We start from the raw sequence: 22,156 nt of genomic DNA, 5'->3' as shown, positions 1-22,156 counted from the left end.
TAAGTACCTGAAACATGAGATTATAGGTCCAAAAAGAACGTCCATTTAAATAATATGGGGAAATTCTTTATCCCCTCTTTAGACCCCCTAAAAATTAAAAATATTGACTTTTGGCAATTTTCCTGTCGGTTAGTTCCGGAAAGCTACAATCATGCCAAATTTAATCATTGTAGCCCTACAGCAAGTGCTCAATAATTTATGTCAGCTCATATAGTTTTATATATATATCTATAAAAAAGATTACCATCTTTCCTTTGCAGGTATATTTGCTTTATATTTCACTAACATAATAGATTATTATTTAAAGAAAAAAAAGACACAACGAGATTGTGTTTGTAGTGTTTAGGCCTTTCTGAGTGAAATGCTCTTTCCCTCCTCTTCGTTGTTCATGATGGGTAGCATACTTAAAATCCTGGTTTAAAATATGTTCTTTCTGGAGGATGGAGTAGGAACGGCAAATGATACCATTGCTCGGGGCGTCAAATTGCTTAGAGCTGGCCCTGCATGCAGACGCAATGTAGCCGCGATTCGTAGTTAAATTAGTCTGCATAGAGCAAAGTTGTGTGAAAGGATTGATAAATTTTAGTGTTGTAAGACCAAACAATTTCCGCTTTGGATTCTCAGTACTTTTAAGGGCCTTAAAATTGAGTTGCACGTCATTTTGGAGTGAAACTGCACTGCTGCTCTATAATTTTGATCCCAGTGTTTTTTGATGCCAACTTGGTTTGAACTTACTAACATGCGCACTGGAAGTAAGTACTCGAGGCATGAAGCTACGAGGAACGTCAAACTATGTCCAAAAATGTGTACTGTAATCTCAGGTGTGGCTTTACGCTAGTACAGCACCAAGTAATCATAATTTTTTGGTTTTGCCTATTGTGAGAAAGTTGTAGACACATGATTTTTTCACATATTTCTTTGCAAGTCACGGGACTAATACATTTCTAATAGGAGTAGAGAGTACCTTTATTCAAGGATAGTATTCGTTGTATTCTAATAGCATGAATGATTCATTTGTAGTGCTTTTATTATTATTTTCTTTATTTTTATTTGTTTATTTTTGATCTGTAGAGGAGGATCTTGCTTCAAGTGAAGAAGAACCACGTGTTTCTAAATCTTCAAGATATGATCCTCACGGAATTGTTAACCAATTTCTATCATCAGCAGATACTTTTACGGGCATGCTGCAGGAAAATTATTCACGTGTGTTTGGTGACTTGGGTAGCGTTCAAAACGCTTCAGAACATTTGAGTAATTCAGATGTAATCATGGGCAGTTTAAAGGTATGTAGTAACTATAATTTTACATACTGTAAATTACTCTTTTACTGAATCTTTTGTGAACACGATAGTCCATATCACAAGGTTATATTTATGGGTCCAGCGTATTTCTTCTCAATGATTGTTCCGTCGTGTGATAGAATTCGTTCATTTAAATGGTCTACTCGGGTGACTAAATAGTTCAAATGCTGCCATATTTTACCATATCATACTCTAGGATCTGAAGGAAATACTGTAGTTGTAAAAACATTTTAAATTCTTAGACTTAACTGTCTCAGATCTGGCAAAGGACGAAAAAGTATTTAACTTCTACACTTTCGCAATAGAATTCACAGAATCCCATCTTATGCAAAATTTAATGTCTAAAAAGAACGCTTATACAAAATTCGAAGTGCTAGACCCAACAGATTCTGAGATTTGGTGATGCGTAAGTCGCTGAATGAATGAATAGACGTACTTCTCATTTTAGATTAATATACAATATTCTTTTTTATGGACCGGAAAGTTAACAGGGGAAAAATCTCCGGTTTTGGATCGCTTGCGTATAGGTCAAACCATTTGATCCGTAGTTCGTATATCAAGATTGCATATGCAGGGGCTGTCCATAAATAACATGGGTCTCAAGACTTTTTTAACCTATGGGAATACTTTAATTATCAGAAATATTGATTCTACAACTTATGTACTCGTTATTAAATTTTACGTCCGAGTAGTAAATAAATGCTGCAGCAACGAATAAATTAATTGAATGTATTTAAATAAGTAAATAAAAATATTAAACACAAAAATGTAATAGTAATAGCTACATATACTGAAACAAACAACTGTAACACTTAGAGAGAAACCTTTTTAACAACCTTGTCATCATCATTTAACAAGATTGGTCGAAACTATCAGCTGAACGGATGGTATGTTCTATTTTTGCAGCTGATGAAGTTATTAACTATCTCACGAAAGCTGATTTTAGTGACAAGTCTATGCTCTATTGATGACAGTGCTAGCTCAAATGGTTCGTGATCAACGTAATATACTAAACTTTCTTTCATCTGAAGCTATTGGTAGGGTAATAAAAACTCTTAGTGCAATGCAAAGTCCAGGAAACAAATTATAACTTCAATTTATAGATTTCATTGAGAGAGAATAAATGTATGCCTTTTATTTTCTGGGTTTCGTCAGATTCGGAAAAGTAGCTTTACACATTGACTTAACCCTTTACCACTGAGGTAGACCAAGTTACCTCAAATTACCTTCTAAGTACAAGTTTGTGAGTACGTTTTGGAGAAGGTTCACACATCTAAAGGATCTCAGTAATAAAATACGTAAGAAATAGGAATATATTTAAAAAAAAAAAAAAAAAAGCAACCCTTTCTGTCGGAAGAAGAAAAATGAGTATTCAAATATTTACGCACATTGCCTCTCTTCAGGGAACATGAAAGTGAGTATGAAAAATATATATTCAATGTTACCTTATATATTTGTAACTATGAGCAGTAATAATTTTCTTCTTTACCGAATAATATAGTGTTGGAAAGCAAAATGGCGACATTTTTAAAATTATCTCACGTTACGTTAAATTTATAAGAAAATCTTCAAATTAAGAATCTTGTAACTGAAAATATTCTTATAAGAATTGCTACCCTACATATACATATGAATATGAAATGGATTACTTGTGAAGATCCATAATTAATTAGTAACCTCTGTGCGTCATGAGCACGAATAATTGAGAATTTACTGTATTTCGCATTTATTTCAAGCAAGAGATGATTTATATTTGTGGTCCAATCCTTAAATTTTACAAGCAATCTCCTGTATTGGTTTATTCCAAGGATATCTGATATAACGTAATATCTATACGTAAAAAAGGAAGTTCTGACAGACTGATCAACGCCTAACCAAACTTCTTGAGCCAGAAACGTGAGTTTTGGATAGTACATAGGGTTTGTGACGCAAGGTGCCACTTAGAAGGGATTTTGGAAGGGATGGGACTGACACTATTATAATATGTCTATATCACGGAATTCCGTACGGTTAGAGACGTGAAATTTAGTAGTTGGACTATTCATTTAAAATATTTAAATATGTGTTCCTCATATCATATCTTTCTTAGTAATGTTAGTAATTTCAGTGTATCCTCATATCTTACTTAGAAGGGAAGAAAAGAGGAGTGAGGATCGCAATTATTACGGTATATTAAGGTGTGCATATCTTGGAATTCCTTAATGTTAGAGAGATGAAATTAGGTATTTAGACTTTACATTTAAAATGCCTAACAACGTTTGTCAACATTTTTTAATACTTAACCCAGAAGTGCAGAAGAAAGGGTGGGGGTTGCAATTGTTATTATAATAAGATGTTCATGTCGGAGTTCTAAGGCTAGAGGCATTAAACTTGGTATTTAAATTGTAGATTTAAAATAATTGAACATGTATTTCAATATTTTTTGATATTTGACATAGAAGAGAAGAAAACAAAGGGGGATGGAAATTCAATGTGGAAGGGGTGAAATATCAAAATGTGGAAGGGGGAAGGGGAAATACTGAAATTTACGATTACAGTAGAGTTCCGATCATCCGAGCTAATGTAGACCGGATCTAAATCGGATAAGCAAAATCTCGGTTAACAAGGATGGATACATATCAAATTTTGTACAGCATTTATTATTGTTTATTTATTATTACTGTATTTATTATCACTATTGGACATACAGTACAGTACTTACATACATACATAAGGAATTAACCAGAATAGAGTAAATAAAATGCTCTTTGATATTGATACATACATAAGTAAAACAATACAAAACACGGTTCGATCCCACCCCCCGCCAAGCGAACTTTGTGGTGGACAAACACCGTGTGCGTTGGTTTCCTCGTAGTTCTCCCGTTTCCTCCCGCTTTCTTGTTTCCACCATTTCATTCATTACTCATCAAAACTCAAAGATTTCATTTTCATTTCAATACAAAACACAACAGAAATAAGGTATTGTTTAGCATACACATATTTTTTAAAAATCTTCCATAGTCTTCTGCTTCGTTAAGCTGTCTCGCTTTTGGCCGCCATATTTTGCAGATGTCACATCATAATGTCAGCTCGTGCTGTGTCGTCTTGCTGCTCGACATAAAGCAGTGCCTTCAGAAACTAAACTCAAGACGTGCAACGACTAAAGCTCGCTCGCTTACTGTGGCAACGTCGGGCGGGGTCGTTACGCGAGCTTTACTTTTGCTTTGTTGCTGAAACAAAACCCTCCAGATTGCTTATCGTTGCAATCGGACTAGTTTTTAAATTTTTGTTTGTTTGAATTAAGCTCGGATAACACGGAACCTCGAATAATCGGGAGTCTGTTGTATTATGGTAAGATGTCGATATTTCGGAATTACGAATTTTAGTATTTGGACTACATTTGAAATAATTTAGCACGTGTTTCAGCGTATGTCGATGTTTAACCTAAAAGGGAAAAAAAAAAATGGTTTACTAAGATTCCCATAAGAGCTGTGCGAATTTCATGTGAAACTGTCCCGACTCCAGAGGGATTGTAAAGGATCACCCAATCAAACCTCCCACATTTTAAAGGCTAATAAAACAAAGAGTATTACAGATAAATATAAAATGGTATTGAAAACAGTTCGTAATTGGGTTACAATCATATCAATAGCGGAAATTTTGTTCGTTTACACAACCACTAAGTAAAAATGTGGTTTTTCACTGCGCGCGCGCACACACACATACACACCAAAAAAAGGGAACATATGGGACATTTTGCATGATGTCCTCATATGCCTGTTGATGTCTTAAAAAATCTATTGGTTTAAGTTCCTCTTACACTCTCCCAAGGAAGCTCAGAGGCGGACGAGCACTATTAGGGCGGCCATAAGATTTTTCTTTTGAACGCTGAACCTATTGTTTGGAAATTCTCGACCCACTGCAAGATGGTCTTCCGATAAGGAACATTTTCGATACGCGTAATAGCAAATTTTAAACGAAAACCTTTTTGCATTGTAATCACAGAACTGCTGCATTTGAAAAACATTTCAACTGCGTACACAGGATGAACTCCTAACGAAACCTTAATGCAGTTGAAAACAGCAGGGGAGTAGTGAGCGGAAACGACGTCCCCAACACGATCACCCTTCCACTGACAGCGCAACAGCTGATCAAATTGTTGTGGTTTTATTGGATCATCCTGCATGTAAAAAAATGCAGGAGGATGAACGCAAAATATTGTCCACAGTAAAACGTGGGGGCATTTCCCAGTTGAGAAATAGACTACTTAGGCAAATCAACACTGGAGATCGGTCTGAAACTTTGAGGTGATGAGTACAAAGCGGCTATCCTATCACCAAATTCGCCTTATTCAATGTCAAAAGAAATATTATAACGTTAATTATCCAATTTGTTACTAACGAAATTTAGAACTTACTATTATAAAGGTAACCAAGAAAGTTCTGTAGTTTTCTGTGGAGGTCTGTGTTCAATTGACTCTCACACCATGAGTTGAATGCGAATGGAGATAAAGCGAAGGTCAGTTGTTGGTGTGGGTATATCCAACATTCTGCCTGGTTGTGGGAGTTCAGTTACGCTGTGAACTTGCGTAAGGACAGAGTGAACATGGGACATCCAAAGAGCGTCATAAGGGCGTGAATGCTATACGAGTTCAAACGGGTCAAACGCCGGACCGGGGCAAAGATATCCCAGGCCTTTTGTGAGGGTATCGTGACTACGCTGATAGTGCAGCGGTGGTCTAACAAGTTTAAGGACGGTGACAAAACACTCAAAAACGCACCACGTGCCGGAAGACCAACACATGTACAAAATGAAGATCTTCAGGCAGCAATTAAGGTAAACAGTGGCCAGACATGTGAGGAAATGGGACTACAATTCAGCGTGAGTGGATAAACCATTCGGCAGCACTTCCATCACCTTGGGAGGCACTACAAGTTGGGTCGATGGGTCCTACATGATTTGACTCCAAGCCAGAAGGCAACGCGAGCAGAGACCTGTGTTTCTTTGCTGTCTCGTCTGAGGAAGAAGCCATTTCTGGACAGGGTGTTGACATGTGATGAGAAGTGGATTCTGTACGAAGCTTCACGGTGCCTTCATCATTGGTTAGCATCCCATAAACCGGTTCCGAAACCAGCACTGCACTAGAAGAATGTCCTCCTGTGTGTTTGGTGGACTGCTCACGGCATCGTGCATCGGGAACTGCTACCAGCTGGTCAGAGCATCAATGCAACTGTGTACTGTCAGCAGTTGAGCCGTGTTTAAGAAAAACGCAAAACTCTGAAGCCAGTACTTCTGAATCGCAAAGGGGTCCTCGTGTTACAGGACAACGCTAATCCCCACGCTGCAGGATGACCCGATACACTATTCTACGCCTTGACTGGGAAACACTATTGCATCGGCCATACTTCCAGGACATTGCACTGTCCGATTATCACCTGTTCCATTCCTTGGATAATCACCTTAGAGGACGCCAGTTCAAATCTCTAGTAGAGGTGCAAAATGCACTTGATATCTTCTTCGCTTCACGGCCCACCAAGTTCTATCGCGATGAAATTCGTGGCCCTCCAGAACATTGGCAGAAGGCCATTAATGCTGAAGGGGACTATTTTTGATCTTCTAGGTACGTCTTCGGTGACATATCGATGTTCGAAGGTGATAGGTGAAAAAGCGACAGAACTTTCTTGGTTACCTTTATAACTTCTATTGCTCGCAGAAAAGTTCAGTGATTTCATGCTACTGTACAGCTTCCGTATGTAAATATTGCTGTCTACGTAAGTAAATTCCCTTAAATGCCTTGGAGTTAGAATTGCTGTCTGTCAGTCATAACCTTCCATTTCACCACCGATCGTTCGATGTGCAGTAATCCCTTAAAGAGGTGGCTGACTGAAACGAAAAATAGTTTTCCATGGTCACAGATGAAATTGGAATCTGCATTAGTTACATATTTTCGAGCTTTTTATTTTTCTCGCATAATACGTAGTTTTTATATATTCTTTTCTTTATTATTTCTTTGAATATATATATGTAAATACAATATCAGGTTTCTTGTATTCGCATGTGTACTTTTATGCTCAAACCCTAGATCCACATTAGCAAATTTATTAATTGTCTCTTTATTTATTTATGTAACGGGAAACACATTAACTTCCCTAGCTTTTAAAAGTTACTTTATTACTGAAGGTGTTCGATTTATATCGTACCTAGTTTCAAACTGTATTTTCCCTATGTAAAGTCATGCCACCATCACCTGTTGTGTTTTTTTCGTACCTCAAAATTATGGGCTATCGCGTGATATTGCAATTTCCACTGTAACAAACTTCGTTGAAGAACAAGCGTAGGAATTCATCCCTTTCCTTTTTGCAGGTTTTCCATAGGCAGTAAGGGTAATGTAAACATGGTTTTAACATTTCAAATGCACAACAATCAGTTGAGCTGGCATCAGGGCTTTTGACACGAATGCCATGAAAAGAAATAACATATCCTGCTTCTATCTTTATGTTAAGATAGAACCTGGAGGAATGGGGCACACTTTGCCATGTGGATCCACATCTGGTTTTCGTTGGTTCCGTATAAATGAGGGATGTCTTTTCAGTAGATTAGAATCATGATGGATTGCTGGAATTAGGCAACATGTTTGCCTTCACATTTTTGCTTATATTACATACCCTCAACTCCTTTCGTAAACTTGTTCAGTGATAATCACAATTACCTGCAAGAAACTTTCTCTGCACTGCGGTAAAACCCGGAATGTACAATGCAAGAAGTGTCACGATGCGTAATTGTCCGAATGTTGCCATTACGCATAAGATAAATATAGGTATCCTTTAATATGGACTACGGTACTCTATTTTGACATCTCACCCCTGGGAAGTGTTTTCCTATAGTGTGCAGCACTTTGTCTTATGTTCAGCAGTGTGATACCTGAGGAGGTTGTGAATCTGCCAGGGGTGACAATGGACTGCAGCAGATTTAAACTCTGAGCCATTTCACTTTGAGGTGGTGGATTCTGCTGGTCTACCAGTCGACAAATTCCACGAAATACTTCAGTCGACACTTTCGCTGAGAACCACAAATTGGCCCTTTTTCTTGTCAAATGTTTCTGGAAGGGGCTTATTTGTATTTTAGCTGTGGTCACTTTGTTGGTTAAACGTTTTCACGACATGGTTTCACTATTTGGTTTTATTACAAATGTGCATGAGAAGGAGCTATAATGTACGGTTCACTTTCAGCGGCATTTCACCGGCACCAACACAACTCTCCGACAACACAAGCTGAGACAGCACACTGATAATAATGCGGGTTTTGTGTTTTTGGTACAAGTGACAGCAGCGTTGCCAAATCTGCCGGTTATAAACCGAACACCCTTCTGTAATTGTATTAATTACCTTGTACAATTATTTAAATAATAAACACAGCTCTAATTTTAGAAGCTATATCAGCGTACGTCTTGAAGTGTTTTGAAGTCCACTCATCAAAATAGAATGTCAGGGCGTATGACTTTTTTTTTTTTTAACATGACTGTTTCAAATAATATTGATAGAATATTACATTTGTAGAGATGCAATTCATCAGCTAATGATTCTTTTCGCAGGATCGGGAAGAGTTAAGTGAAAAGGCTATGTTTTTGAGTGTTCTGGGCTTGATGAGAAATAGTGCGTGCTCAACTCCAGGGTGGACTCCATTAAGAAGATCGTCGTGGCCGTCTAGTGTTCGTGAGGCAGAAGAATGGTATATAAATATTTCTTCCTTAACACTTTTCCATGCCTTTTAGAAAGAGATCGGAGATGGGAAGGAAATTTTACAATATTTCCTCTTTTTCTTTTCTCTTTACCAATAATACTGGAATATACTGTGTACGATTTGGAAGTATACTCCATTGCCGTTCATCAGCGTTTTTGTGCCTTTCTTTCTTTCTTTCTATCTATTAGGGGCGTTTCTACGTAAATTGTCCTCCCTATATATATATATATATATATATATATATATATATATAGATAGATAGATAGATAGATAGATAGATAGATAGATAGATAGATAATACAGAGTGGCCCATACGTATGTATATGATGTTTCAAAGACTGTGGTAAAGAAATTAGCAACATAACTTGAACATAAACACATTACTCTGACACCTTTTCTTACAAGAATTTTAATCTGCTCTCCATGGCATGGACCGCCAATTCAGCATGTAAATCGATACATACCTACAGAGACGAAGAGCAAAGTTGTCACAAGCAGTTTGACAGACCCGTACTAGTATCCTGTGGAACTCTTCCATGGTAGCTTCCCGTAGTTCGGTCAAATTGCATATTGTGATGTTGATACACTTTGTCCTTTAAAACACCTTATAAGAAAAAGTTAGGTGGTTCAAGTCGGGAGATCGAGCTGGCCACTCCGCAGATCCACGTCGACCGATCCAGCTGTTCAGGAATGTTTCGTTCAGCCCCACCATCTTGTCTTGTATACACTAACAGTTCTAAGTCCAGAGAACGTCATCATCCCCACTCTCAGGCTACACAGTGTTGCCATATGGAAACTTTTTGTCCAGAATTACAAATGCTACAGTTATTGAAACATCATATACATAATTATGGGCCACCCTGTGTTGCGTATTGTTTTCAAAACACTTTCCTTAGGTAGTGTAGTGGAGAGCGCCATATATTGAAGTAGGTTGGTCTTCGATGATGATCTGTGCACCGGATTCAAGCCCCTTCATAATCTCAGTGTTGCGAAGGATGTAAAACACAAAGAAAGTTTAAAAAAATCCTGAGAAATGCTTAGTTTCGATGTTATAGCTGTAGTAAAGGCATGTCAGAAGGGCAATTTGAATTTGAATCTTTGTTGTTTAGAAGGAGAGTTAACGTCATTACGTGTAGGTTTTTGTGCTGACTTTATATTAACAATGAATGATATTACTGAAAATAACTTTGTAAATGGTGAAGGTAGTTTTAAAAACCTTTGAAAAAATTAATTGATTTTAAGTGCGTAAGAAATGGAAAATCGTCTCACGATTCTGAGAACTTATGCCCTAACAACTTTCTCACTACTGAGGATCCGAAACTAAGCTTCATTCATGAAAGGTCAAGAGAAACTTTTGACTTATGATGCTTAGAATTTGACTGAAATCACTTGTATGTTAAAATAACTCATAATAAAGCTAGCATTGGTTTGTTTTAACGTTAGAAATTTACCTTGTTTTCTTCGTGAGGAACTACCAAGCAGTAAATGTGTAACTCCCTCGCTATTGATATTCGTTCTTCCTGCTAACTACAACTGCTTGGTGGATTATAATCTGCTAACTACAACTTAGAATATAAAGCATTAAATTATATTAAAGATTTAATTTCTAAAATAATTAATTCTGTTTTAATTACGATTGCAATGAGTATACATTAAATTCTAACTATATCTTGTTTTTCATTGATTACAGGATTCAAGAAGGAAGGCAGTTGTTTCCAAAATTTGGTTTCGGGACAAGTGAGTTGCAAATGGATATAATTCATTTCATGAAAATTATCCCAATTTCCTTGAATGCAAGTAAGTGAGACTAGCACATATCTGAGGGGGAAAATCCCTAAAAATCCTCAGTAAAAAAAAATCACTCATTTTATCAGTTAACTGGAGCTGCCATCTGGAGGGAAAAAAAGACAAGAAAAATAGGTTTTTAAAAATATGAGTTACGGTTATACGTAGAAATGAGGAAAAGGATTTAAAAAAAAAAAGTATGTAAACTACGAGAAGATTGCGTCGAGAAGAGAAAATAATTATCAACTATTGTTAAGAAATCTGAGAGAAATAGCAAGCAAAGAGTAACTGAAGAACAGAAAAGTAGCTGTAAAGCGTCCAGGTGGTCCTAGCAAGTTATTATGCGAAATTTTCGACGACATTAGAATATTGATTTCTGAGATTATCCCTGATATTATTGTTCCGCTTTTATCAAAGCAAATATTTGGAAAAAGAGTATCTTAATAGCATTTACGTTGTACTCTCTTCAAAATTATATTCAGTCTGAAAATTCACATGTATTTTAAATCAGACTTAGTAATGTTTATCTTTCGACACCTTTTACAAATATTAATAGTATCTTAAAGTCAACGACAAGTATATCATATGTAAAGATGGTGAAGATCCCTCCCACATCAAATTTATTAAGAACCAGTGGGTGGGTATTCTTTCTTCTACTTATCTTTCCCGAGATTTAAAATCAGCTCTTTCCATTGTTTTTAAGAAAAAAGAAAAGAAAAGAAAGATAGATCTTTATCCTCATTATTACCTCAATAAATTTTCAGGTATTTATAAGTTAGACTGTAGTTGTAACGTACATACTGGGATGTATAATAAAGTAAAATCTTCTTTTAGATCTTTCTATTTAAAAAAAAATCAAGAAAATTAAGTACTTAAATGATCAAAATTTCATAGAAAAAGGTTTATTATTATTATTTATAAAAATTTCCTTATCAGAATAACATAACTTACATTGAATTCTGATCTTGGAGTATTCTTGTTGACAATTTTCTAAATTATCTCAACATCTTTTATATATATATATATATTCTGCCAATTTTTAACATTAGTTGGTAACACTCATCCCCATATACAATGTTTTTTTTTCAGTTATTTCTTACTGTTATTATTATTTTTGTTTTAGGTTGTTTCTATATATGATTCTAACTTGTCTTTTTCGCACTTGTTTTCTTTGTCTTTTTATCCCTGAAGGTAAGAGCTGCTGTTAACTATTTGAAATATTGGATGAAATTAATTTTTCTTTGGTTAGGAAGAAGCTCTTGAATCCGAACCTGTTCATACTGGTCACCGCAGGTTTCTATTTACACAGGTCGGGCAACTTTACAAGTTCCATGATTCTATATACGAGGGCTGCTGGAGAAATTTCTGCAAACTACTACTAACAATGGCATTAGTGTTCCACTGTTATACAATTTGAAAGAAGAGACCTTTTTATATTTAAAGTATCTTTGATTGTTTAACCCTATTCGTTTATTTTTCACAGCAGTTTGAATGAATAGTTTTGTGTGAGAAATGGAAATTTCTCCTGAACACTTTCGGGTATTGATTTTTATGATTTCAAATGTAGTTTAACACCGAAACAATGGATCGAATGACTTAATTTGGCTTTTGAGAATGAAGCATTATCCAATAGAACTTATACAATTGATTTTCCGAATTCCAGCATGGTCACACATTTCCAAGTGATGAATTTCATGAAAGTCATCATCCACGTTTGTTGTTGCTAGTTTTGCTGATATTGTGCGTGAAATGATTAAGAGAGATTGGTATGTGACACCGTGAGATTCAGGCAGTCTTAATATTGACATGAAAGCAATACACACGATTTTGCGTAGTTACCTGAACGTACGGAAACTTCCAAACCATTGAATCCCGAAGTTGATTGAAGCTCAAGAACTGGCTTACGTCAATTAGTGTTCTAAAAAATGCTCAAAAAATCCACCCAACAAAGATGCAAACTGGTCAGTAAATGTCAGTATTTTTGAAGAAGTCGGTATTTTAGGCTCTTTGAAAGGTTAAACAAAAATGTTCAAATTTCAAAAGCAAACTCAGTTGAAGTTGAAAGAGGGTTTTCAAGCTCCCTATGCATTATGACCCCTGATAGGGCTAACATGTCAGAGAGGGTTCTCAATGCTCATTTGCATATTAAGGAAGTTCTACATGGGATATATGATGGGAAGGCACATCTTGTGTATATATTTAAAGAGCTTTTAGATCTGTTGCATACTACTTGCAAGTTATAGAGAGTTCTGTGAGCAGGAGAGAAAATTGAAGGAACAACAACAACAAGAAAGAGAAGCAAAAGAAAAACAACTGGCAGCTGAAGAAGAATTGAAAAAAAACTTGGGAAAGGAACAATTGAAGAAAAATAATGTACTTTAAAACGTCTAAGAGAACAAACAAACATCTGATGAGTTAATGAAGGAAGGAAATGAATGGTTGAGAGAGGCCATTAAGAACAAGGATCTTGTTGGAGCTAATATAGCACAAGTAATGCTTGACAGTGCCACAAAGATGAAGAAAGAAGCCGATGAAAAGAAACAAAAGGCTGATAAAATTCAGAAAAGTGTAGAAAAACTAGTCTTCATTAATTACTGCCTTTCTCAGGGAAAGAAAAAGGAATGAACATTACAATAAGGTTCTTAAGTTTGTATTAGTAAAAGAAGGCCAGGGAAATTGTCCTGAGCAGCTGTAATCATTTTTTCATCCTATGAAAATTAGTTTACTGCAATCCAGTTTTCTGTGAATTTGGTTTTGCTTAGACAGTTTTACAAAGGCAATCTTGGTTTTTTATCTCTTGAATGTAATATACGTATATTATATTGCAAGATTTGTTAATAACTGAGTTAACATAAGCTTACAGCTGTTCAATGGGGAGTAGGATGGCCAATTTAATATATATATATGGTTAGTATTTTCAGTATTTGATCAGTATTTTTAGATTTAAAGTCAGTAAGTTTGACCTCATAAGTAGTTTGCATCCCTGCACCAAAGTAGGCCAAAGTTGGTGTACTGTCTCACTACACAGGCTGAAACTTGGATCTATCCATACGAACCTGAAATTAAATAGTAATTCACTGTTTTGGGTTTTTCAAACTGAGCCGAAAACAACAAAAGTTGTTCGTTCTAAGAGTATTGCCAAGCAAATGATTGTGTTTCTTTGGTTATACCAGACATGTGGCAACCATGGCTTTAGAAGATCGAAGAACTGTAAATGCTGAGTGGTATAGGGAAATTTGTTTCCCAGAGGTCATCAATGAATTGCATAAAACAAACCCAAATCGTCTCATCATTCTTCTTCACAGCAACGCCAGTTTCCACTCAGTCAACCAAACTGTTGAATTTTTGTCCATTAAACATGTTGAATTAATGACTCATTGTCCGTACTCAACTGATTAAACACCTAGTGACTTTTTGTTCTCACAAATGAAAAATAAGATGCATGGTGAGTGACTTGTGTCGCATGAAGCAGCTGCTGATGCATCCGAACAGCGATTTATAACATTACTGTGAAAAATAAGTCTGTACGCAGTCCGTAAGTGGAGTGGGATAGGTAGCCACATAATGAACTTGAATGTTCTAGTGTTCGCTTTGTTGAAATTATAGAATACTGTTTTTAGAGGAATTGGGTATTGTTTCAATTATGAATTTTTGCCCCTTTAAAGGAACGTCATTTGGTGTTGTTTTGGAGATCTGATACTCGGTGTATATAGACTTTAAATTAAAATAAGGAAACACGTATTTTAGCATTTTTCAAAATTCCGCTCCTAATGGGAAAAGGGAGACAATTTCAATAATATTAAAGTTTCCCTTTATTTATTCACAAAGAGCCGAGTGTAAAGATTCGCGTAAGTTGAAGACGAGAAATTCAGTATATGACCTCTTAGATAAAAATAAGAGAATTTGTGTTTTATCGTTTTCAAAAATTCCACTCTTAAAATGTGGGGAAAGGGGGCAGTTTCTATAATATTGAAATTTACTTTTGTTTATTCACAAAATACCAAATGTGGAGATTCGCTTAATTTTGGAGCTGAGAAATTCGGTATAAAAACTCCTAAGTAAAAGTAATGGAACCTGTGCTTCAGCCTTTTCGAATATTTCACTCCTAAGGAAACAAATGGGGTCATTTCTATAATATCCAAATTTCTCTTTCTTTATGGAGGAAGTGCCCAATGTGAGGATTCACTTAACTTGGGAATGTTAAATCGGTATATAAAGTCTTAATTAGAACAAGAATTTTAGGAATGATCCAAATAATAGATCAAAAGATTGCGATCTTGGCCAATAATTAGACGTTGGGTCAGGGCCCACAAAAATTTTTATTGGCCCCTAAATCGAGTTTTCGTATTTTTTACGGAATAAGCACATCATACTGAGTTAAGTGGCAGTTTTGGTTTGGCTACACTGTAAGAAGTTCTCCAGATATAAGGCCTACAAGAAAATTTCTGTCTGAAATATATTGGATATTTTAATCCAAAAATAAGAGAATACGTGTTTCAGAATTTTGAAAACTCCACTTCTAAGGAGGGCAATTTCGATGATACTGAAATTTCCCTTTATTTATTGTTGGGGTTTGGTTTGAGTTTTTTTTTTTTTCTTTCTGCGAGGCTACATGAGATGTGGACCTACAGCGTAACGTAGGATCCGAACCATATGTGCTCCCACTGGTTTCTCGCACCCAAGATACGTGTGCTTACCATATAGCCACGAGGGAGCTCTTGGGAGATGTTAAATTCGTTATTATATTCTTAAATAAAAATAAGGGAATACCTGTTTCAGCCTTTTCGAAAATTCCACTTCCCGTGAAAAAGAGTGGTCATTTCTATAATATCCAAATTTCTCTTTCTTTATTGAAAAAGTGCCTAACGTGAAGATTCGTTTAAGTTGGAAGCGTGAAAATTGGTTTATAAACGCTTAAATAATGATGATAAAGAAATACATATTGCAACGTTTATGAAGATTCCGCTTCTAAAGGGTGAAAGGGGAACAGTTTTTATAGTATTTAAGATCTCTATTTTATTCAGAAAATGCTTAATGTAAGGAATCTCTTAAGTTGAAGGTGTGAAATTCGTTATACAAACTCTTAATTTAAAACAAAGGAAACACGTATATTAGCGTTTGCGAAAATTACGCTGTTGAAAGGGGAAAACGGAGTAATCTCGTAGCATTTTATAAAAGAATGAAAGTAACTCACTCATAGATGCTTAAGTCATACTAATATACATATATAGAAACATGAAATTTGGACCAAAAAAAAAAAAAAAAAAATCCTTCTCTTACGAGAGCAATAAATAAGAAAGGATGTTTTAGAAATGTGTGCGCTAAGGTAGGTCAAAGCGATTCAAGTGTTTTACCCAAAATAGAGTATCTCACAAATCCCTGAAGTTAGGGAGTTGGGACTCAGCATATTCTTAGGGCCATAGATAAACGACCATTTTTCCTGGAACACGAAAGACTTTCTTCAACTCCCTGTGGCTTAGCAACCACAAATTTCACTGGAGGTTGCAAAGGAGTCAATGCTGCCAGATTTCTAGACTGAATGATTTTTTTCTCTCTGTTTGAAAGTTTTCGTTCCAGATCGTCATATGATGACAGCAAAAGTAAAAATTGATTTTTTAGTTCAACCTAGACACCAACTTGCTATTTTTTTTTTTTTAATTAAAGAAATGAAGAGAAGGAAATGAAAATCTTAGCTTAGAATACTTTCTCAATAAACTTCGTTCCTTATAGAACGCTTCAATTTATTGTTTATGACCTCTAATGTTGTCAATAGTTCTCATTTGGTAAATTTGAGTTCTCTACTTTCCCTCGATATTTTGTTCGAAGTGATTGTAGTGTGCTGGTGTCTTCGTATTTTTTCGCTGATTGAAAATATCTAATTCATTTCGGCGGTATCAGATGATTCTCAACCTGGTCCTTCTGGCCAGAGTAGTCCAAGTAACAAAAAGAAGGATTGCGTAATTGGAAGTGAAGCAAAGCTGATGAAACAAAGCATGAAAGTTTCAGGGGGCGTAAAAGTCATTGAAGGGGGTCAATCCCTGCCTACCCCTAGCTACGGGTCTAGTTTCGATATGAACATTGGTTAAGAAATTCGGGCGATATGTATCTTTTTTAATTAATGCTAATTATTGAACGCTTATCCCCATTTAATGCATTTAAATTTCTCACTACTAAGTGCAAAAATTTATCTAGATTACTTTCAAAAGTCAATAATATAAAAATTGCTTAACAAAACGAGAAATGTTTCCAGATGAGACGTTAAAGAATTCTTTGAGAATCGAGACGAGACGATACTTTTTCAAACTTGACGAGATGTCTTGTCTCGTGGGCAGCTCTAGTCAAGACTGAGTTAAATCGTTTTTGCATGTCCCAAACCAGTGGCCTTACTTTAGTGAAAGGAGACCACGTATCGGAATAATATAAAATAATTCTAAACTATATTTATTTAATATCACCAGTTTATTGGCTTCAATAATAAGAACCAATGACCCAATCCACGTCACTAACCGTAAGATACATTTTGATTTAAGACATTTGCACTCAATTGAATTACATTCATTTCAATACAAAAGTAGAATATTTACATATATCATGCTCATAGTAGCCTTTTTTGAATTTTATTTTAAGTTTCGGTACTGAGAGCTTTATCAACCAACTGCTAATCAAATTTCCAGTTTTGCTGACATTCTGCACTAGTGTTTGTTTTTAATTACCTAAGGATATTTCTTTAATAAAACCAAAATTATAATATAGAAATTGACTCCATTTCCCTTCCTCAGAAACAGAATTAAAAAAAAAAATCCGTGGTAGAGCGTTCACCTCCGGTGTTTGGGGTTCCTGGTTCGGTCCCAGCTCACGCCGTGTGGACTTTGTGGTGAACGAACATCGTGCTCGTGGGTTTTCTCGGGATTCTCCCGTTTCCTCCCACTTTCTTCATTCCACCACTTCACTCATCTCTCATCATCACCGTCTCCTTTAGCCTAACCGGCATAACCGTGGGACGTAAAACTTAAAGATTTCATTTTCATTTTTTACCTTACATTGATATATCACACACCCCGCTTCTCATTTCAATACCTTACGCTATATGCAAGATCGCGGCTTTCAAGATGGCCGCCAAGTCAGTGTTATAGCTTATCAAATATCTTGATATCATCCTGGTGCTGCCCATCCTTTCCGTTTTCGACATAAATGGATATCTTGCGACGTTTACCTTATATTATAGTGTCGCGTGGTGCGTTATGTTGCGGAGCATATCTCTGATGTTTCTGGATGAGGGCAGCTCCAATTTGGCATTTTTTCTTCTTTTCTATTATGTGTCCTCTGGCGAAGTTTGATTCGGATCTGATCCGCCTTGTTCTGTACGTTGCTTGTTAGTGCATACCTTGAACTGGCTTTCAGTCATCATTTCAATTAAAAGGGGTAAAAGATTCAGAATTATTGTGAAATATAGAGTATCTCACGAGCCCCTCAAGTTAGGAAGATAAAACTCTATATATGGACTCCTCATTACAAATAAACTCGGACACGTGACCGATCATTTTCAAAATTTCTGCTTAAAGGAGGGAGGGGCAACTTTTTTCGCCATATTGGAATTGACGTTGTCTGTTGTTTGCGATCTCATCACAGAAACCTGCTTACCCGTTTGAAATGAATTTTAATACATAGTCCTATCTCAAGGTGTTTTTTAATCATGTCACGTTGATTAACGGGAGTATCCGAAGAGGGTAGAGAGTTCAAATATTTTCCATAAATCTATTCTCCCCATGCGAAGAATGGTTATTTCATCTAATATCATTATAATATAGTAGGGCAATTTAAAATTGTAACTGGTGCTGTAGAAAAATAAACAGGTGTTCATAGAAAGTTACTTCAACTTAGATCATTCAAAGCAGGAAACTCCCCACCTCTGCATCCACATATTGTTGCGTCTTGCCTATCACTACATGAAAGGATTGCTGGAATCGTTTTGAGTAACGCTATTTAAAGTCTTATAGTCTTATTTCTTGATTGTTGGTACAGCCTCAAAGAAGTAGGATCATTTCAGTGCAGCTTTGAGCTTAGAAAATAAAATATAATCACACGGAGACAGATTCGGTGAATAGAGAGGTTGTGTCAACATATAGATTCCCAAAAAGTTCTTCGTAATCAAAGCCTTGTGACTTGGTACTTGTTATGCAGCAGAACCAGCTGCCATTACCCTAATACTCAGACCTCACATGTTATTCTTTGCATCAAACTTTTCAGTATCTCAAGATAAAATGCAGCACTGTCTGTCTCCATATACATATTGCCCTTACTGTCATAAAAAAGCATTTTTTTAATGATTATTTTGACTAGTACAATTTTTTGGCTTTTGGAAAGTTAGGAAACTTCCACTCAGCACTTCGACGTTTTGTCTTTGAGTCATATTGTAAAACCTGTGTCTTGTCCTATTATATTAAATAGAAAGTGTCCCTATTGGCGTTAGAAAGCTCCTCATTAAGTCTGTCCTGCTTTTGCTCAATTTGTTAACGAATGTGGAATGAAACGAGTTCACTTTCCTCTTCATTAAACATTAGATTTACCTTGTTCACTTTTAGCTATTCAACAAGCATTCGAAACGTAGCTAAACAACATCGTGTCCATGTCTTTTCCTCGGATTTCCCGTGTCCTCCTACATTTTCATTCTACCAATTCCTTCAGTTTCTTTAATCATCCGTCTCCTTTAGCCTAAAGGACATAATCACGACGTAAAACTTTATTTTTTTAAGCTTTCGTTTTCGAAGCTTAGCATTTTGATCTTCTGTAGTGATTTCCCTCACTTCGCCAATCAATCGTGCTCTTGCCACCGTCCTTGCTGCATGTCGTGTTCGTTTCAATTTATTTTATTTCTTCACTGAAACACCTGTGGTCTTCAAATATATGGTTACAGGATAAACAAATATCCCTATACACTTAGTGCATGCAACACGTGAAATGTTTCCGCAGCAGTTTTACCAAGGTGTGCATAAAACTTCTTCTGGACATCCATAAGTTATAATTCAGTTTCAGATTTTTTCTTGCTTTCTTATTTATTTTATTAATTTGAACACATTTCAGTTTATTCCAGTTTCAAATATATATATAGCCTTGCACAAAGGCATAATTACGTACGTACTGCATCCAAAATACGAAATAATAATGATAATAATAATAGGAAAATTTGAACCTTATATCCTCACAATTCAAAAAGCTAAACAGTGAAGTTATTTCTAGATCTCTTAAAGTGAGCAAGTCATATTAGTGTTGTTAAAACTATTCGAATAATTTCTATACTGTTCGAATATCCGAATATTAGTTTCTAACAGTAGTAACAGTACCAGAATTTTGACAATAGTAAGTTATATAATGTGATGATCATTATGGTAGTCAATATGTGAATTCATGTTTTACTTCGAAATGATGTCATGAAAATTTAAAACCAACTCTTAGCACGAGAAATATCTTTCCTTTTTCGTAGAGCAAGCACAATACGTGGAGAAACTTGGAACGCTAGGGGCACCAAGTAAGGAAACAGAAACGCAAACAGATTTGATACTTCAAGAAGAGGGATTCTTTCCGTAAGTTATTATTATATTATAATTTGATATGTGTAACCTTTTGTACCTCAGTTGTGGTAAATTCATTGGAGTTAATATTAAGGATGTCAGTCTATTTTTATATCGTAGTTATCCAACTTGCAGCTTTCAGTCAGGATTACAAAACAACAATTCATCGTATTTGCAATCAGCTGTCACATGAACTTCGTGTAATTTGTAAATTATCAATCAAATACATAAAGTTTTCATATTTATTTCCTTCAATCTTTTTTGTATATCACGTTGTTTATTGAAATCTTGAGGGAATATGTTCTACTGTAGATATTTTTTTGTTATTTTAGGCATACGGAAGTTTCCGATCATTCTATTGCTATTCTGTGAAGATCGTTAAATATTAGGGTGTCAGCTGAGAATCGATCTTCAGATTGTTGATTCTTGATCTACGAATAATTTCCACTTGGTGACTACAGGCATTTTTCATAGTATTTAATTCCGAATTTAAATGACCATCGTGTTGTTGAATAAAGTTTAAAGAATTCTTGATGTTTTGCTTTTCGAGAAGTCAAAACAAGATTTTCTTAAAAGCCTTGAAACAATTCACCGTATAGAGCGGTGTTAGTGTCAACAATGGAGAAAGTTGTTGGAGTATTTGAATACACAAGAAATAATGGTTTGTAACTGTGCAAACCTAACTCATCGATAGATTTTGTTTCATTAATACAGGATTTGTAACCAAATTCATGTGATTAGTATCTAGATGGACTCTTAAGGTGGTATAAACTGTGTCAGTATTGTGAGTTTTATATCCTGATTGTGAAAGAGCAATTCCCAATTTGCCAAAGTAGATTGCTTATTCAATTCAGGAATTCCTTCCGAAGAGACGTGAGAAGTTAGACATAGAAGCATCATCAGATCCCAAAATATCTGAAAGGAAAAATTGAAACATTTCAATACATATTGTATTACATTGAGAACAATGAAAATGAAAATCTACTACAGTGATTCATAGTGAGAATAATGAAAATATATGAATTCCCTTTAATATAAATCCAAAAATAATAAAATCACTTAAAGTTTAACTGTACTCTAAGTTTTGGGATTTCCCTAATTTGATGGAAAAAGATAAACAATTTCTTTGTATCTATAGGATAGAAAAAAAGATAAACAATACAAAAAGGCACTGAATCCTATATTGCTATTGAAAGGAAATGACAAATCATATTTCCATGATTGTTAATGATCGTTTGCTTGAGTACCAGCGCACAGACTCACTGATTAATATCAACATAGGAAACAATGGATAGTCCAATCACCTCGTTAATCATCTGTTCTAATTCTAAAATGGGTTACACTAATGTGCTATATTTTTTTCCCCTTACTTCATGTTTACCTTACGTTTCATGATACATATTTTCATTTGTCTTTGTTTTCTTTACCTGAAATAGTGTATCGTTAGTAAATAGAAGCTTATTTTTAATATGCAATAACATCTTTAAATATATTCAGTTCTAATGCTATCATTTGTTTAAATTGTTTGCAGTCTTTTTTTCAGGTGAAATTGCTTGAAGCTGATGTACAAGAAACTCCATCAGAAAGCTCTGAAGAGCCTGATGGTTGTACACTGTATGTTAATTTGATTTGTGTATTACTACGTTCGATGATTATAATATTAACTTAAATTGGATCTGTAGTTTAACGTACTGTATGTATGCTATACAGGCTAAACGTGCCTGATAAATACATACTACAATCATTAATGAATGTTTTGTGGATTAAATTAAATCTGAG

At 35.4% G+C, this 22,156-nt stretch overlaps 1 protein-coding gene across 2 annotated transcripts in view; it reads left to right on the top strand.

Moving 5' to 3' along the window:
* Rad17 (Rad17 checkpoint clamp loader component) overlaps positions 1 to 22,156 on the top strand; it is a 99,500-nt gene that overhangs the window by 59,093 nt on the left and 18,251 nt on the right. Inside the window, exons 9-12 of one of the 2 annotated variants that reach the window (XM_081762900.1) lie at positions 1,072 to 1,283; positions 8,875 to 9,011; positions 10,714 to 10,820; positions 20,290 to 20,389. In XM_081762900.1, the coding sequence (XP_081619026.1) occupies positions 1,072 to 1,283; positions 8,875 to 9,011; positions 10,714 to 10,820; positions 20,290 to 20,389 (556 nt within the window). The remainder of the gene's footprint in view (positions 1 to 1,071; positions 1,284 to 8,874; positions 9,012 to 10,713; positions 10,821 to 20,289; positions 20,390 to 22,156) is intronic. The other variant, XM_081762901.1, reaches the window with a different exon arrangement.

The sequence above is a fragment of the Thermobia domestica genome, chromosome 6 (genome assembly GCF_964235325.1).
Source record: "Thermobia domestica chromosome 6, izTheDome1.hap1.1, whole genome shotgun sequence".
Classification (NCBI taxonomy): Eukaryota; Metazoa; Arthropoda; class Insecta; order Zygentoma; family Lepismatidae; genus Thermobia; species Thermobia domestica.
The sequence above is the reverse complement of the archived record's forward strand: the minus strand, read 5'-3'. Positions and strand labels throughout refer to the sequence as shown.